The sequence below is a fragment of the Aspergillus ochraceoroseus genome (assembly GCF_002846915.1).
Source record: "Aspergillus ochraceoroseus IBT 24754 chromosome Unknown P175scaffold_4, whole genome shotgun sequence".
In the NCBI taxonomy this organism is placed as follows: domain Eukaryota; kingdom Fungi; phylum Ascomycota; class Eurotiomycetes; order Eurotiales; family Aspergillaceae; genus Aspergillus; species Aspergillus ochraceoroseus.
The window spans coordinates 424,760-442,969 of NW_024468479.1; the positions used below are offsets into that span (position 1 = coordinate 424,760).

The following is an 18,210-nucleotide window of genomic DNA, read 5'->3' on the forward strand; positions in this document are numbered from 1 at the left end:
CTAGCAAAGGAGCAAGCAATATATATCAACAATCTTTAGTATTCAAAATAAGAGGGGTATAGGCTATAAATATGTTAATATACATGGTATAGGACCTGAGGAAGAAAGACCCCAGATTATAGTATAGTACACGAGAGAATTTCTATATACAAATCAATCCTATGTGCCGCAAAGTGCGGTCAATGTATAAGTGAACCAGAACGGATTGGCAGTTCTGATTACGGAGTAGACTCGGCTTCTGCTACACTCAGTCCTCTTCTGGATGGGCGTCCTGTATCAGAGATATTGGTATGTCAGGCCTTATCTTCTCTCTGATTGAGCTCCTTGGCCGACTCATCTGCCAACGATTGAGGTTCTTCTTCCTGCTGTCCTTCCTCTTCCTGTCCTCCGTCCTCTTCCTGCTCTGGTTCTTCGTACTCCGCATCAATGACATCTAGATGATCATCATCCAGTTCTTCCTCAGCGATACCCAATAATTTTTGCCGGAGAGACAGGGCGGTCTCCGCCTCCAGGTCAAACTCATCCTGGTAATCCAGGGTCTTGTAAGGGGAAACCTGGTCCTCCCTGGCAGGTAAGTCATCTACGGCATTTGCTTCAGGCAGCATATGAGATGGTTCGGATTCAGACCCTGGTAAGGGCGAATGTTCCGCGGAGCTTGTTTCTGGCTCGACCGGCTGGTCAAGCAATTGTCTATCCTGGGAGGCTCTGCGTCGGCCACCCACTCCAAGAATGCCACCCGTCCACACGAAATATCCCCGTTCAGCCAGGTGATCTTTCGAATCACCTCGCTCTTGGCGGCGTCGGAGCAAGACGCCCTGGAATTTTTCACGAAGGTACGGCATATCACCAATGGCCTCAACAGTTTTAGGTGCAGCGAGATGGAGATTTAGGAGTTCGGATCCTCCGCTAGATATACTTCGCTCCCGAACCCGTAGTAAAGCGGAGGCTAGGTATACCATCGAAACGTAGGTAGGTTGCATGAATTCGGGGTTTACTTTACTCCAGTATCGTCGCCCTTCTCTACCCAAGATGTCTGGGCGCTTGCCACGGGATGGTCGTTCAATTTGATCGATTGCGGAAGGCACACCAGAAGGTTTCATGCCATATCCTCGGCGGAGGTTCTTCCATCCGGGGAAATTAGGCATGAACTTTTTCTCAAAAATGGCAAACGCTTCAAGTTGATCAGGCAACTGGTCGGAAGATGCAAGCATTTGCACGATCGTGGACCAATTAAAGGTTGTCAAGGTGAACCCAGCTTTCTCAACTTCCGGAACAATCCGAAGTACTTTGTTATACTCGTTCCTGTAGGCCAAAGACCGCATGTACAGCGATAGTGGTCTGGACAACATGAAACGATACGCAGGTAGAATTGGGGATTGCTTCGACGAAGATTCTCCAACCTCTGAACCGGAAAGGCAATCCCCGTCGATGCTGAGAGATGTCAGCACAGAGCGTTGAGACGGCTCGACAACAGGCAACGGAGACGCCAGCTGACTAGAAAGCCAGACGTCGTCATTGAGGCGGCTCGCAATATTTTGAGCACGAGGAAATGCCATTTTCCAACATTCTTCGACCTTCTTATGTTGATCAGTTTTTAAATACGCAAGCATTAGGGCAGCAAGAAGACGAATAGGCGCTATATCGTGGCCATTCTCAGAGGGTGCCAAGGGTTGTTGCTTTGTGTACTCTTCGAAAAGCTTCTGAACTTCATCAAAGGCACCCCTTTTTCCGTACGCAGCAATAACAGATTCGTAGTACATAGCCGGGAAGGCCTCCGTAAGAGGGAGTCCGCTCGCTCCAGGCATCGGCTGCTTGGTCCCAAACTTGCTAGGATTGAATTCAGCAATAGTCTCTGATAGGAATTTCTCGGCATTCTCCAAACGCAGAGATGCAGTATCCGTATCCCGCGTATCATCTTCTAGCAACTGCAAATCTCTCTGTACCTGAGTCCTCAAAGCAAGCAATCTCGAGGTTAAGCCTGGCTTGTTGAACCGGGTTGTTATTTCACGGAAAATAACGTGGACCATATCGCGATTGCGAGCTTTCACATAACCATATAAAATAATGGCATAGTGAAATTCTGTGGCGTGTATGCGACGGCTTCTGTGAAGTTCCCTGAGAATGCGACGCGCGGAATCTGTTTGTCCCAAAAGAACTAAACTAAGCATTAGAGCAGCATAAGTCATATCATCAGGCTGAATCCCAGCCGCATCCATGCGAGAGCGAATTCTAGAGATCGAATCCAAATCCATCCTAAATGCATGGTTCCAGAGTAAAACGTTGAACATTCTCACTCGTGAGCCCTTGACATCGAGGTCAAGGCAAGTGTCTGCTACCCGTTCGGCCATCTCGAAATTTTTGTTATTACAGTAGGCCTCCACAACCGTGTCAAGCAAAGGCGTTGTGATCTTTACATGGCGTTGCTTTGCAAGAGCAAGCAATTGACGGATCGTTTCCACGTCGCCCTTACTTGCACAGAGCCCCATCACGATACCAAACGTATGGGAAGTAGGCTGCATATTTTCCCTGATCATTCTTTTGAATTGCATAAAGCAACCAGAAATATCATCCGCATTAGCGTATGCCGTAAGTAAAATATTCCAGCACACAATATTTTGTTGATATCCAAACTCCTCTGATATTCTCTTGAATTGAGCCATAGTTTCTTGTACGTTGCCTAGTCTAGCATGTACGTAGAGGAGAGGCGTTAACAATCTTCGGCTTTGTGGTTTGCCGTGATCTGAAACAAAGCCCTTGAAAATAAGGTTGACACTTCGTACATCGCCGGCTCGAGCAAAGGCTATAAGGGCATTCTTATAAGCGTCAACAGTCGGTTTCACATAAAAGTGAGAGAACTCGTTTAGAAAATATCGGACGCCAGCTGTAATCTCAAATGTGGCAAGCTGCCTGAGAAAGCCCCCGAGAAGTTTCGCTGGTGGTACCTTGCCGGGCATCAGCCAGCGAAAATTTCGGTAGATGACGATAGAGCGAACGAATATTGATCTGATATCAGAGGACTGAAGGGTTTCGATTATGTGGAAACAATGCTTCGGTGTGAGAATCCCCATAGAGCTATATTTCTGTATCAGAAGCAGGAGAGTTTCAACAGGCGTGTCCTCCATCGCTTTTGCGCTTGTCACGATATTATCGAGGACAAAACGAGCCATATCGCGCGCCACACCTTCAGGCAAGAAGGGCTGGTCGAGTAAACTTTTCGGAAGAGAAGAGACAGGAAGATATGGAACCATGGATTCCCATAGCTCGGTCTCATTGATTGTGGGTTTTAGGTTCCATATTTCTCGGGCAGACTCCCACTGAGCATTGTCTAGATAGTATGCCAATGTAAATGCCAGACATGGAAACCCCCTAGACTTATCTAAGGCCTCACGGCAGACTCTATCCATTTCTGTTGGCTGCCCAACGGCCAGATATGATTTTGCCAGGTGCAGATAATCCTCGCCCGACGGATACTCCTCCAGTGTGAGGAACAGCCGCTTGGCTCTCCTGTGGTCGGTAGGGTGTTCCGAAGAGCAAAGAGCTGCCAGAAGAGCCGAATTCATATCACCCGGATGTTTGGCCGCCATGTATAGTTCCCACGCTCGTTCCGTATCCTCAAGATCGCCAGCTTCAAGTAATTTCGTGAGAGAGCCCTTCGCTTCCAGTCTATCACGTTGGGTTTCCGTGGAGCCTCTGGACTTTTGGGCATCACGCATCTTTGCATATTCAATCCAGTATTGCTCTGAAGGCTCTGGAGTTATGTCTGTTGAAACGGTTGTGTCCGAAAACTGAGACGCAAACCTCCTGGAAACGACAGGTTCGGCTCTCCTTCTCCTCCGCGGTGCAATTCGTTTTGAAGATCGAAGCAAACATATTGCGGCAAACTCCTGCGTTTGGCTTGGATATAAAAACTCGAGGAACGGGGTTCGGAGCTCGGTAGAATCACCGGACGCGGTTGAATTCGCGGCATTCCCGGAGACCTGTTGAAACCCCTGTCGTAACGTGAACCTCCATTGAGAACACTCCGGGGCTACATTATTATATTGTCCAACACGAGAATGCAAGGACGCTCGACTTCGAATAGTGGTGTTGGAATCTTGAAAGAAACGCCGCCCTGCGTTCTCAAGACATCCCGCCGTCCGTTCCAGCATTCCCTCCAGCAAATTGCGGTTCCAAACCGAAGAAGATCACCGACGTTTCATTTATGGATGTACCATTATCGATATTCGCCTCTTGTCTTGCCAGTCGGAAACGTCAGAAGGAGGCGGTTTAGGGGGGAGATGCTTTAGAAAGCCTGTCGAGCGAGGGAAAAAAAAAACCTACCTCCAAAACGCGACGGTCTACCTCACGCGTTCAATGCTGTGCGCTTTCCTCCAGAGCTGCAGAGCCTATTTCAGTAGGCAGCTAAGAGATAAAATGACAAGTTGGCAGCTTAAAGGAGGAGGTGGCGTGATACGCGGAGGAAATTTTGGAGGAGCAGTTTTGGTGATGGGGAACGAGAGACTAAGCTTGGCTGCCGTTGGAAAAGATCGAGTTCCGCCCCGGCCATTTGTTTGGCCGAGAAACTGACAGCGGGCAGGCCACAGAAGACACGCCGACGTCCCTCCCAACCCACCTCACTCACGACGAGAGAATTCACTCCTCTCTACCTGTCGAGGCCACTTTGCTGGCATTCTTGCGCAATGGATATTACCGAATATATTTTCTCGCGGAGAGAGGAAGTCCTCCTCGCTGGAGACTACAACGCTTATAGGGCGCACACAACCCGCAAATTGCACAAGCTCCGCAAGAAGCTTGGACAGACCACACCCAAAGGTCGCAAGTATACTGCCAAACCTGCTATTAGTGCTGAGGATGTCGGCAGCAATGTGGTGTGCGTCTCATATGCCCCTGTCTGATCCTGTTTCTGGCGTTCATTCCTGCGCTTGTGCTAATGAACACTTCCCCGCAGAAACGTACACGTCTTACTCCTCAGTGCGGAACGGTCTTGGGCCCAGGCGATGCACATGAAGTCAACACATTCGGCAGACCCATCGGCAAAGGGAATCTCGGGCGCTGCAAGACGTCATATCATTTCACGACTGAACAAGGCCGCCGGATATGTCAAGCAGTTGGTTGCTCTGTTGGAAGACAAGACAGCCTCCGGCGCAACTGAAACAGATCTTTTGGAAGCACGCGCATACTTGTCGTCGCTAATTGGAGCATCCTGTTTGGAAAAACGCAGCTGGGAACAGTGCGTTCAGAACTACTCGATCTCTCGAGTCATCTACACTGCGCTGGGTCAGATCGACAGAAAAGATGCATTCCGTGATCTTCTTTCCGGCAATATCGATCCGAGTCTCAGATATGCAGCGTACCAGATGAAGCTCCCACGATCGAAACCCATCCCATCGCTGGCCATCAAATATTTCCCATCCGATGCTTCCATCAGGTCTGAGGTGGAAAAGGTCGACCCCAATTGCTTGAAGGAGGATGCCGTTGGAACCCGAAGAACAGCCGACGGAGAAGTGCAGCAACTGCCTGAGGATATTACCTGGAGATCACGCACTGTTGCCCTCGAAGATGCCGCAATCTCCCAGGCACTCGCTACAGCTGCGGCCGAAGAGTCTCGACTTACAGCTTGGCTAGCTAGCCCCGAAGGAAGCTCTGCACCTTCAAAGGACAAGGCCGCCGCTTACGACAACGTTATTATCTCTAGTCAAGATGCGGTTGATGCGACCAAGACCGCTATCGATGACCTTACTGGCGAGGGGGTGGATCCAGGTGACAAGAGAATGCAGGGCCTACAGATCACTCGAACTGCGGTGAATTACGCGCTGGTAGGATGGAGAATTGGCCGTAACCGGGTTCTGTGCGGCGAGAACGACGGCATTACCTTTGAGCCTAGCCGGACAAAGGTCTCCAAGCATAGCAAGGCTGTTTCTCAGCAGGATGAGCCCAGCGGCAAGAAACTCACCTGGCTACGCGAAAGGGTTGTTCTCTACGACTCTACCCTGCAGAGCATCGAGTTTATCCTCGAACTGCCCGGAGTTGCTGCCGACTCCGCTTTTGTCGGAGAGCTCGAAGCAAAGCGCTCCTACTTCCGCGCTCTAAGGTACGTCAATCACATTCCTTTCCGGCAACATTTTCCATCCCCGCTGACATAGGTATCTTCCAGATGCCTCACTATCGGCCGTTCCCATGGAATCCTCGGAAAATCTCAAAACGCTCTCGCATTATTTTCTCAGGCATTGTCCATCGCGTCGAAATCCGCCCAATCCCTCCAGTCCGCCATTGACATCGACGGGCCTCCCAGACTAGATATCTCTTCCAGCCAAGTTCAATCCCTCGAATCCGAACTCCGAGCCCTAGTCATGAAATACCAAGGCCTCGTCACCCTCGAAAAAGTCTCCGCTGATGCCCAGGCGAAGTCACCAACTCAGCAGCCCGCCGTTGAACGTCTCCACGAATACGCCGGCGATGAAATAGACCTAAAGAACCTCGTCCCGTACCCGCCCCAGATGCGTCCTGTCCCTGTTAAGCCCTTGTTCCTTGACGTCGCGTGGAACTACATCCAATACCCTGAAGAGGGTAAGCCTGGTGCTGCTGCTGCTGCTACTACTGCTGCTGCTGCTGCTGCTGCTGCTCCTCTCGCCACTTCAGAAGGAGCAGAGCAAGAACCCGAGGAAAAGAAAGGAGGCCGACGAGGCTGGTTTGGCTTTGGGCGTTGAGAGATAATCAACTACCTAGATACACAGGGTGCTCTTGGCTCTGTATCAATCACTATGATGAGGATTAGTGATTGCAATATGAGATGATTTAGTAATGCCATTTGTCTAGTCTAATACGTATCCCATAACTAACTATTGTATATTCTCTTATTAGTCAGGAGACGCTTACCAGGCTACTTTGATAAAGCAACTAGTTATTAAAGCGTAGCTGGCTAAATTATATGGAGTTGATATCTATGTATTATATATATACACATACAGATAGTCAACTAGATGGAACATATTTCCGCTTACAGAGTACAGTACAGACGCATTGGCTTTTTTTTTTTTTTTTTTTTTTTTTTTTCCAGAACGAGTTCTTTTCTTTAAATTAAGCTCCGAGGCTATCTATAAACAAAGAACGCCTCCCGAATTTTATAAGTCGCTACCAAGATAAGGTAAACTTTCTCTGGCTATCCATCTTACATATAGTTAATGTGATTTGTACAGCTTTACAACCAACTACTGTTTAAAAAAAAAAGTTAGAAAGGAATGGAATGATCTCACAATTACTATTAGTTCTAAATGCCCTAATCTAAGGCTATCGTGTCATTTGGATGCCGTCACGATGAAAGGGAGGCAGTTCATGCGAAGCAAAATATTCCGCCCGGTCCCCTGTCCCCATGTCACACACTGAGGCTTCCTAGTCGTTATATCTCAAAAGATCCACAACCCTGCGAGACTAAAAGCAGGGCGTAGGATCAGTAAAGTTCCAAACGTTTGCTCGTTGAAAATAAGATAAAAGAAAAGCGAAAACAACACACACCCGAATACGGTGGCGGCACTGGATCTGTACAAAAAATAAATACAAGGATGAGGGGGGAAATGAAAAAGAGGAAAGGGAAAAAAAAAAAAAAAAAAAAAAAAAGACCCTTCAGGTATTCCATCTCCAGGATAGCAATTCCGTTGTCGAGGGTGCGTGAAGCAGGTGACCCCCCTAGGTCTGGAACGTAGAATGAGACTTCAAGATCATGAAATATGCTTTTGGAACTTAACCGCGTGGAGCAGTTGAAATCTCGTATCATTTGTCAATGCATTCAAGCACGAGGACGGAAGGCAAGAAGGCAATCATCCTGAGGGAAAATGGTGGCAAACACCTTGATTTCTTCGGATTCAGGAGTAGGAGTATGCTCCCAATCCATTTCCATACTGGCCTTGCCAATCATGGCCATCAAGTTAAGAGTGGCATAGGTTTGGCCAAGGCAGTAGTGGGGACCGGTTCCGAACACGAGCCAGTTCTTGGACTGTTCCTCCGCGGTTCCGGTGATCCAGCGGTCAGGGTCAAAGGAGTCAGCATTGGGGTAAGCCTCTTCATCATGAGTAGCAGGCCACACGGAGGGGATAATCATGGAGCCCTTGGAGACAGTAATGGTGTCGGTGATTGGGAAATCCTTCTTGCACAGGTAAGGAACCATGATAACGGGAGGGCGGTAGCGCAAAGTCTCCTTGACGACGGCGCGAGTGTAAGTCATGTTGTCAAGCAGCTCCATCGACAAAGGCGCATTGACATCTCCGTTGCGAAGGCGCAGATTCTCCTCGCGGACTTTATCAAGGATCTCGGGACGATCAGCCATGAGTTGGAACAGCCAGGTGCTAGCTGCGCTGGTGGCATCTTGGGAGGCGAACAGGAAGGTAAAGATGGTCTGAGCAATCTCGTAGTCGGTAAAGTCGCGAAGAGCCATAGGGGGTTTCTCGGAGTCGTCAACCTTAATGCCCTTGGCAATCTTCGCCTTGTAACTGGCAGAGTCCTGCTGAGCCTTGACCCATGCGTCCATGATACAGGTGATGTCTCCACCGGCAGCCATACGAGCTTTACATTTGGCGGCGCATCTGGAGAACTCTTCGAGAACCATATCAGCAGCCTTCTTTCCGTACCAGGTCTTGGTGTAAGGGATGATCACAGGGAAGTTGACAAGTTCCAGGGCTGCGGTAATCATGTAGTAGTCGTCGGCGATCTTCTGAATAGCCTCCTCGGTAATGTAGTGGCCAACAAAGGTACGGCAAGAAACAGCGCACATCAATTCACGGAACTCCGACATCCATGGGGTAGGTGTGTAGTTGTTCTCCTCAGATTTCTTGAGGAAGCGCGCGTAGTAGTCGTTGTAAACTTCCTCCATGCGGGGGAGGTAGAAGGAGAGAGCCTGGCGGGTGAAAAGGCCATTTAAACCTTTGCGGAACTCGACGTGCTCCTTGCCATCCAAGAACACCCAGTTGGTCTTGCCGAGCAGCTTATGAGCGGCGTCAACGACACAGGGCTTGACATATCCAGGAGAGTTGAAGATCTTGCGCGACATATCACGGGTGGCTGCGATGACGACGAACCTATTGCTCGCGGTTAGAGCGGAGATGGGGGGAATTTGAAAGAGATACGCCACTTACTTGTGGAAGACGGATACACAGCTGAGATCCCCGCTGTCCCATTTGGCCTTGTACTCATGAAATTTGGGGTTGACCGATTGGAGGAAAGGTCCCATGAATGGTAGTTTCCATGCAGGACCGATGATGGAGCCCTTGAGATAGATGTATCGGCCTGTCAACATAGGTCACCTATCAGTTATTGGTCCATAAAGATCGAGAAAGAAAGTAGTACATACACTGGTCGTAGGCTACGGCAAGAGCGAGTAAAGTCAACAGAGCCTTCCAGACGGTCATGCCATTGAGAACGCTCGCGACCAAGCCCGCGGGTTGAAAGAGCAAAGGGGCAATCGTGGCATCGGCCGCAGGGGAGACGAAACTCCCATTGATTCCAGCCATTACGGGCAATTGATCAATCTCCGGAGGGGAACACGAAAGAGAAGGAAGGGTCCTGAAAGACCGGAGTTCCACGAGATGATGCGACTCGACGGAGGTGAATTTGACGGGGAGATGAAAAATGTTGTCGAGAGAGATGGGGAGATAAAGCAAAGCGGTTACGGGTGGGCGAGAAAGGCCAAACACGCGCTTTTCACCACCAGTCTCCAGATAAAAAGGGGATGGACAATGAACCTGGAAGTAATTTAAAAAATTGCAGAAGTATGGAGGAAGAGAGGGCAATAGTGGATCCCAAGATGCAGATAGTTAGTCCAAGCAGAGAGAGCGATTATTTATTGGAGCAAGCGAAGCGTCTCTCTGAAGAGGAAATTTTAATACTCAGGTAGGTACCTGAGAGCCTGATTCGTGGGAAACTAAAATAAATTTCGTTCCCCCTTAAAGATTACAGCTTCTGTACGTGAATTCTTCCAATCAGGTCGCATTTTGATACTCAGGAACCGGGACCTTGCACTTCCGTGATGGGTTTGCAGGTATTAGTGTGTACAAGGCGTATTTTATACTCATCCTTTGGCGGTGAGATATTGTCGTCCTGTACTGTAATTACAGAATAATGTTAAATTCTATACGCACGGACCGTCAATCGGCAACTCTGGTCCCGGATCACCTTAATGGATACCTCAGGCACCAGGCTCGAAGCTTCCACTTCGAACGGCTTCAACTTTTCTTTCACTTTTCCATCGAAGTCCCAAGGAACAACCTTAAATCCTACCGGGTTTCAAGCATATCAATCACATTGGACCTCCATCATCATGGCGAGCCAGCTCAAAATTATAAGGCTTCATCCGCTGGGGAAGGCATCCCTGGTATCTCTCATGTAAATGAGGTCTGAAATAGCATCGATCTGACCATCCGGGCCCAATGACTTGTTTATTTTTCCTAGACCAGCTCTGGAACTGGATCAAAAGCTAGCGCACGTCAGTGGAGATTCAAGCACACTTTGCCAGTTTGCCTACCAGAGTACTCCGTACGGAGTACATCTCCACGGAACCATTGCCGTGCCCCTGGAGTACCTGCATAATATATCGGACCATGATGCGCATCAGATCAGGACCCGGGGTTTAACCAACACGGCAGATTAAATGACCCGAAAAGTGATTGGCCTTCAACTTCGTATCCGACTAAGAATCTCTTCGCGCCGTCTAGAGCCTCGACGTATCGTATCTTGCACGAAGCCGTTACCCAGCTTTCTCAGAATCGTCTGAAATTACATAAGGGCAGTTAAATTCGAGGCTGATGCCGAGAATGGCTCTGAAAACTTGGAGCGAGGATGGAACTCTCCGTTGTAGTATATTCAAAAAGAATTTGATACGTGAGAAACCTTACGTCAGCCGTATGGGTCTAGTTGCTGAGGCTTGCAACTTTATAAAAGCCATGCTATGGTCTTCTTCTGTCCATTTGTGCTCTTGCTTGGTGGCTGTTGATTCATCAAACAAGTTTTGGGATATTCTAACAGGAAGTCGATTGTTTTGATATCTTCTCGAGACTAGAGAGTTTTTTTATCCTATTGGATGACGGTCTTTGACTGCATTTACTCTGATTAACCGCTGTCTCCGGTAACGGAATTCCTGCCTGTATAGTGGCCTCTGAAAGATCAACATTGCACTTCTCTACAAGTAGTATACTTGGAGATTGGCCCAGCGGACTCTCCTTGTAACACAGGAGAATACATGGCTGCAACTAATATGAGCAGCAGTATTTTAACATTTATACAGCAAACGAAGTATGAACGAATAGTAGGTGCTATCCTGATTCGTGGTCTATATTTAATCCAACTTTGGAGTCTATCATCATTCGAATCGATGTATCTGGCTTTGCGCTATTTTTAGATGTGATATGGTCATCTACCTAGTAACATCTTCCCCCCTCCAGGTTGGTTAAGCTTGATCTAACAGAGTATGTAGCAGAAGCAGAAGATGAATAACGCCCTGCTTCTTTGATCCTGAATATCAGAGTTACATCCAACTACCCAGTGATCCATAAGGTTCGTTAGGAGCTGAGGATAAGCGCCAAGGATGGATCTGCGTCCAAACACCCAAGCCACGGGCATCATTCAAACACCTCGAGTCCTGGAGATGGTTAGTCTGTGGACCATTAACTGGAAATGGAAGGATAGGATTTGAGTCCAATCTCACTCAGCTGCACCTGTTGTGCCTAATGGTCTCACCCAAAATAAATCTCACAAGGTAGTACCTATTATGCTACTTCGATCCAAGTAGCATGCATCGCCTTGCGAAAAAGAGATCGAAAACGGTCGAGTGGACCAGCACAGGATCCCTGGACAACCCGACAGATCACACCACTAGTGAGCTATTCCAGGACTATGTAAAGAAACCTCTCCAATCGCTCTATGCAGTCAAATGCTTCTGAAAGTCAGTAATTGGACCTTGGATCCTGTTGGGTAAAACATTGACTGGGCAGTGTGCTTCCAGACCAACCGTATTCTTTCCAGAGCGAGTCTGCAGACATCAACGAAAGTATACCAAGGAGGGATGGCGATGCAGACCTGAACTCGAAGAGGACCGATCTATTATGGTCTTAGAAGCTGTGATTGCCAGAGTATAAATATGCCACTCATTCACCATAAAGAACGAGAAATCCTATTATCATCAGCTACTCAGCTACTCAACGACTCTTTTGTCTATCGTTCAGGATCTCAAACCTCCAACCCTTCCCTAGGAGCCTATTGATACCTCTAAATATTATACCAGACTCTTTACAAGATGCATCTACTCGTTTTCAGGCTCGTCTCCGCTCTAGCGATCCTTTCCTCGACCGCTCTGGCAGAACAGATCAACACCCCCGCAATCAAAGACTCAACCATCCTACGATCAACCGTCAGCTGTGCCGACTGCCCCGATCGCGACTGCTACAAATGTACCCTGGGGTCTGCCAGCACCCTGCGCGCCAACACCGGCGGACTAGCCTTCGTCCGTAGTCTGGTGGGATACCAGCTCCCCGTCCCAGTCGACTCCGTCACCAGGTGCACCGTCCAGTTCCCGGCTTTCACTCAGCTCCCGCAGAACGGGTTCAACGTCACTGTGAGCCCCGCTGTCTCCTCAGACTGGGATGAAGCGACTGTGAACGGAAACAATGCACCCGCTGCTACCGATGCCCAAACGATCGTGCCTGTTCCTGCGCTGTCGAACATGCCTGCCCTTGATGTCACAGATGCATGCAAAAGCGCTTCAGTCGACGGGCAGTTTTCGATCTATATTGGGGTTGACTTTGGATCTTATGAGATCTGGTCCAAGGACTCTGGGAATCCATCTGTCCTTCATGTGATCTATGACAACTAGGGGGTTGTGGATTATCATTGCGAGGAAGTAATGCCCATGTATATGTGTAGTATTGGGACATGACAAGATGTATTAGCATGAAACCTGATGTATAGAGAGGTAATTAGTTTTTTAGATGGCAATTCAGGATAGGAAATCCAAGCATGGCACTCTTAACTTCGTTATGATGGCAAATGGAAGCGGTGAGGCTGTCGACACTGACATCACCCGAGGCAAAAGATTCCGGGGCTTTGCACCTGGTTATTGAATATGTAAGCTTGATCTCAAGGCACAGTAAGTCCCTGTTTCTCTTCAGAGGCAATCCCTCCAGACCCCGAAATACTCCCGTACAACGGAGATAACCAAGAAGGAACATACATATACAAAATGGCCTCCCTTCGACAGCCCGGACGCATCGCGTCCCTGGTCTCCCGCGCCGCAAAACAATCGTCTCCCACCGAAAGCGTAGCCCAGAAGCAGCTCTCCACCCGGACATTCGGAACAGCTCATCTTCTACGATCAACCAAGGCGACTCAGATCGCAACACGCCCCAAGACCTTCCAACTAGCCGCCGCATACTTTCTTCCCCAACAGCCCAAGCAGCTCTCTGTCCGATGGAACAGCGAGACGGCAAGCACGCCGATATTTAAAGAATGGGTATTTGAAGATGTAAGTTCCCTTTTATCTGCACACATACACACACACACACACAGAGAGAGAGAGAGAGAGAGAGAGAGAGAGAGAGAGAGAGAGAGAGAATAACAGGAACCCAGATCAACGCCTCCCTCCCCTCCGACTCGACTTCCTCCCCCTCTGTAACGCCGCAAGTCATCCTCATCGATGTCCGCGAGCCCGCCGAACTCAAGTCCACCGGGATCATTCCCTCCGCGGTCGCTGTCCCGCTCGCCTCGCAGCCCGACGCCCTATTCCTGACCCCCGATGAATTCGAGACTCGGTTCGGCTTCCCCAAGCCCGGTGTGGCGGAGCTAGCCGCGGCCGCGAAACGAGGCGAGCGCGGCCCCGAGCTGGTGTTTTACTGTAAGGCTGGCGTGCGAGCGAAGGCGGCGGCGCAGCTGGCTGCCCAGGCTGGGTATGATCCGGAGAGAATTGGGGTTTACGGGGGGAGTTGGTTAGATTGGATGGAGAGAGGAGGGAAGGTGGAGAAATGGGAGGGGTCGGGGTATGAGTGAGGATGAAAGTTGAAGGGGATTGATTCATTGTACTTTCTATGATATTTATCTTGTCTCTTCTTTGGGGTTGAAAAAAAAAAACCCCCCAGAAAAAAGAAAGTGTGTAGGGTTGAGAAAATGGTGGTAATATGTATATATGTATATATGTGGGTGGGTGGGTTAGGTTAAAAATGTCTTAAAACGTGAATAAATTTTCATCCATAAAAAAATGCTAGGTATCGACTATAGCTTATTTTGTTGCTCCTATTGTCATGTATACACTCCTATTTTCAAGTCATATCATGCCTCATTGCTTCCTATCATCCGTCCCACCCTTTTTACCCTGTTGATTTTGGAAGCCACTCATGACGGTGTCATTATGTGCTTGCCGCATACCAATATGTTCGTCAAATGTAGCAAGCCCGTATTCCCATCGTAGAACATCAGAATTGCATCCCAGGTCGAGTAATTCACGAGCCTTTTTCAGACCGCGCTTTTTTAACATGATGGACCGTCAAGATCCTAATAGAACGACTCGGCCCGGGTGACAGGGACTGCCTGAACGGCGACAGGGAAATGGCTTAGTTCCCTCAGCCGATGACAGGCAGTATGTAGCGAGTGAGTTGATCATGGGATGTCGAAGACAGGCTTGAGCTTTTTGACGAGACCCCATTCCTCCATGCTAACATCGGAACGATAGAATTCCTTCAATGTATCGATACTTGCACGGGAGATGTGAGAGTACAAGGTGTCCTTCTCTTCCAGTTGACGGCCGTACATGGGCTGGTTGGTTCCCTCAATCTTGACGGCAACGGAGGGCTGACCCCTTTTGCAGACATTGATTGGTTTGTGGTCACGCTCGATTCCAGAACTAAAAACACATTGTTAGCTTCATTTAAAGTGAAAAAGGACGTACACCCGGGGGGGGGGGGGGGGGGAAAGAGACTTACACTCTGCCAAGTTCAACGATTTCCTTTGCACCTGTTACAGGGTTGGTCTTCACAGCGGAGACAGGGGTGTGCAGCCTCAGACTACCCTCAGCCACATCGACACCAATGACGATGGGGTCCTTCTTGTTGAACACAGCAACCGTCCGGAGAACGCAAGGGAAGACAGCAAGGAGCTTGCTCTCCTCCTTCCTGCGCTCTGTAAGCTCCTCCATGTGCTTGGTGAAGTCATCGAATAGATGGTAAATAATATCTGCGGTAAAAATCTTCACGCCAACTTCATCAGCATAGGCCTGCGCTTCTTTGTCGACTTTTACGTCGAAGCACAGCATGACAGCATACTCCTTGGCCTTCTCCAGCATCGTACCACACATCATTACGTCACGCTTGTAGACGGGACCGATAGAGATGTTGGCGACGGGAATCTTGGAGACACGAAGGAACTCGAGCAGGGCCTCGAGGGAACCGAGGGTAGAGGCCTGGACACTGACACCACGCTGATCCTTGGAGACCTTGCTGAGCAAGTTCTCCAGATCAGTCATGACTTCCTCCTCGATGTCCTCCTCCTCATCATCAGGTCCGACGACCATCAGACGAGAACCAGCGATGGCTTGTTCGAGGTCGTTGGCTGCAATCTTAACACCGAGAGCAGCCTTGACTTCCTTGTTGTGAACGTACTGCGACTTGAGACGCAGTTCTTTCAGAGGCGCGGGGGTAAGCAGTGCTCGAATATTGGTTGCTATAGGACCGTTGAGACCGCACAGAACGATACGATCACCCTCCCTGAGAATACCGTTCGACAGAACAACGTCGATGGTGGTACCAAGACCCTCGATAACCTTGACTTCGAGAACTGTACACTCAATCTCGGACAGGTACATCAGAGCGTTGGTCATACGCTCCTGGGTCAGGGTAGTCAACAGCTTCAGCATATCAGGGATACCTTCACCGGTGTGAGCTGAGGTAGGCACGAGAGAGACGTTGCGGGCCATCGACTTGTTCTCGTAGTAGAGCTCAGCGTTGAAACCTTGCTCAGCGAAGAGCACCTTGGTTTGCTCAAGACGAGAGCGGAACTCGTTCTGGACACCCTTGCTTTGCATAGCCAAACTCTCTTGGAAGCCGTTGTTGTCGATTTTCTTCCAGCCGTACAGACGATCGATCTTGTTCAGGGCGACAATGAAAGGAGTGCGGCGGTCTCGGAGCAGTCTCATAGACTCGAGAGTCTGGGGCTCAAGACCGTGCATGATATCGACGACCAGAATAGCAATGTTACAGAGAGACGAACCTCTTGATCTCAAGTTGGAGAAAGACTCGTGACCGGGGGTATCAATGACAAGCAGACCAGGAATCTTGAACTCGAAGCTTCCATCTGTGTTCACCACGGCAGTCTTCTGACGAAGAGCCTCGACAGGGAAGTAAGTTGCACCAATTTGTTGCGTGATACCACCCGCTTCACCTTCTTGGACGTTTGTCTGACGGATCTTATCAAGCAACTTTGTTTTACCGGTATCGACGTGGCCCAGAATACAGCAGATAGGAGAGCGCAAGTTATCCTTCGAACGAGCGGCCATGGCCTCCTCGTGCTGCTTCTTCCTTCGCTCAGCAGCCTCTGCTTTCCTCTGAGCGACGGCACGCTGAGCCGCAGTTTGCTCCTCATCGGAATCTTCGTCGGAGTCTTCCTCAGATGACTCTTCCTCGGACTCGTCCTCCACGTTCTCCGGCGACGCTTTGTCTGCGGGTTTCTTCTCTTCCTCTTCCTCATCACTGGGTGCATCCCAGCTGTCTTTCACGTCATCCTCGGCATCGGCGACCTTCTCCCAGTCATCAGCCTCCTCACTTTCGTCACCAGCAGCGGCCTTAGCTTCAGCATCGGCCTTTGCCTTTCGCTCTTCTTCCTCCTTTCGTCGTCGCTCATCTTCAGCCTCACGTTGAGCCTTTGCACGAGCAGCCGCGGCTTCCAGGTCCTCTTCCTGCTTCTTTGGACCCTTCTTTCTTCGGTTGTCGTAAACAGGTTTCTTCTTTTCTGTCTGAGGTTCCTCCAATCCAGCGACGGTTCCAACACCCGCAGCAAGCATTTGCTGCATACGACGTTCATTGCGTTCCTTAGCTTCCTTCTGAGCTTTGGTAAGCAACTTTCCTTCCTTCCTGAGTTGCTCCTTCTTCTCCTTCTCCTTCTCCTTTTTGCGTTGGCGAGCTTCCTCCTTCTTGCGAGATTCCTCCTCCTCAAGACGTTGCCTTGCCTCCTCTGCAGCCTTTGCTTCAGCTAGAAGACGCTCTTCCTCCTCACGTTGTTTCCTAAGAACTTCTTGTTGCTTCTGGATGGCAGCCAGGTGGGCGGGAATCTTCTTCTTTTTGCCACCAGTAGTAGGCTCGGGGGGGGCGGCGGCGGCGGCAGCAGGGGCAGCAACGAACTCTTCCTTCTTGGCAGCAGGCTTCGCTTGCTGCGCCTCCTTGGGTTCGGTGGTCTTCTTCTTTGCGGCCTAGTTTAATAGAACGAAATTAGCACATATATAGACGCCAGTAAAATAGAACTGCAAGACAAAAACAGACCTGTTCCTTCTTTCGCTGCTTTTCTCTCTCTTTCTTCTCCCTCTCTTTCTCCTTCTTAGACTTCACACGGAAGCCAGAGTCTTCGTCCTCATCGGCCTTGGGCGCGGGATCAGCAGCCTTGATGGGCTTCTTCTTGTTCCCCGCGAAAACATCATCCTCATCAAAATTGCCCTCCTCTGGCTGCTTGCTCGAGAAATCTGTGGCAGTAGCACCGCCATTCGCATCCTCAGAAGCATCCTCGCCTTCAACAAAGTCGTTCTGCGGCTTGCCCTTCTTGGCCTTCTTGTTTTTGTTCTTCCTCAGGGCGGCCAGCAAACCACCGGCCATTTCCCCATCCTCCTCCTCAGCAGCAGCAGCAGCAGGGGCCTCCTGGGCGGGGCTCTCGGATCCGCCAGCAGGAGCAGATTCTCCCAGCTCCGCCTCCCAATCTTCCTCGTGCCTCTTATTTCCCTTCTTCTTTGGTGCCATTTTTGGATAATCTGCCCGTTATTCCTTTTAATCACGAAAGCAAGCCGCGGATGGTCCTATCTATAAATGTTAATTGCGATCCGTGCGCTTGGTGAATTTTTTGGTGGTGGATTGTGCGGGTAACGAACAAGATCAGCGTGCGGGGGAGTTGCAAAAGTCGGAAGCGGCCCTCAACAATGGAGTCAAGAGGGAAACAAATCCAGGATAATAAAAAGGAAAAGGGAAACAAAAAAAAAAAACCCCT

At 49.6% G+C, this 18,210-nt stretch overlaps 7 protein-coding genes across 7 annotated transcripts; 3 read left to right on the top strand and 4 right to left on the bottom strand.

Moving 5' to 3' along the window:
• Positions 1-21: 21 nt before the first annotated feature.
• On the bottom strand, positions 22-4,428 carry P175DRAFT_0501209 (putative translation regulator (Cya5)). The gene has a single exon (XM_040897112.1). It carries the CDS (start codon positions 4,146-4,148, stop codon positions 294-296), a length of 3,855 nt encoding a protein of 1,284 aa, XP_040751978.1. The 5' UTR covers positions 4,149-4,428; the 3' UTR covers positions 22-293.
• A 171-nt stretch (positions 4,429-4,599) lies between these two features.
• P175DRAFT_0501210 (signal recognition particle subunit SRP68) lies at positions 4,600-6,967 on the top strand. The gene is made up of 3 exons (XM_040897113.1): positions 4,600-4,870; positions 4,949-6,091; positions 6,155-6,967. Exons 1-3 carry the CDS (start codon positions 4,680-4,682, stop codon positions 6,705-6,707), a joined length of 1,887 nt encoding a protein of 628 aa, XP_040751979.1. The 5' UTR covers positions 4,600-4,679; the 3' UTR covers positions 6,708-6,967.
• Positions 6,968-7,563: 596 nt separating this feature from the next.
• On the bottom strand, positions 7,564-9,782 carry erg5 (C-22 sterol desaturase erg5). Its single transcript, XM_040897114.1, has 3 exons — positions 9,341-9,782; positions 9,126-9,276; positions 7,564-9,068 (listed from the first exon to the last, which is right to left on the bottom strand). The coding sequence occupies exons 1-3, from the start codon at positions 9,498-9,500 to the stop codon at positions 7,784-7,786; spliced, it is 1,596 nt and encodes a 531-aa protein (XP_040751980.1). The 5' UTR covers positions 9,501-9,782; the 3' UTR covers positions 7,564-7,783.
• Positions 9,783-12,277: 2,495 nt separating this feature from the next.
• On the top strand, positions 12,278-12,853 carry P175DRAFT_0492934 (uncharacterized protein; the record flags this gene model as incomplete). Its single annotated transcript, XM_040895928.1, has 1 exon — positions 12,278-12,853. One exon carries the CDS (start codon positions 12,278-12,280, stop codon positions 12,851-12,853), a length of 576 nt encoding a protein of 191 aa, XP_040751981.1.
• Positions 12,854-12,939: 86 nt separating this feature from the next.
• P175DRAFT_0223382 (uncharacterized protein) lies at positions 12,940-13,651 on the bottom strand. The gene is made up of 2 exons (XM_040892626.1): positions 13,211-13,651; positions 12,940-13,089 (listed from the first exon to the last, which is right to left on the bottom strand). Exons 1-2 carry the CDS (start codon positions 13,407-13,409, stop codon positions 12,977-12,979), a joined length of 312 nt encoding a protein of 103 aa, XP_040751982.1. The 5' UTR covers positions 13,410-13,651; the 3' UTR covers positions 12,940-12,976.
• On the top strand, positions 13,427-14,016 carry P175DRAFT_0405350 (uncharacterized protein; the record flags this gene model as incomplete). Its single annotated transcript, XM_040893018.1, has 2 exons — positions 13,427-13,501; positions 13,606-14,016. Coding segments are annotated over 2 exons (486 nt in total), but the record flags the coding sequence as incomplete, so codon positions are not given.
• Positions 14,017-14,628: 612 nt separating this feature from the next.
• P175DRAFT_0492936 (putative mitochondrial translation initiation factor IF-2) lies at positions 14,629-17,966 on the bottom strand (the record flags this gene model as incomplete). Its single annotated transcript, XM_040895929.1, has 3 exons — positions 14,629-14,872; positions 14,952-17,428; positions 17,499-17,966. 3 exons carry the CDS (start codon positions 17,964-17,966, stop codon positions 14,629-14,631), a joined length of 3,189 nt encoding a protein of 1,062 aa, XP_040751984.1.
• Positions 17,967-18,210: the final 244 nt, after the last annotated feature.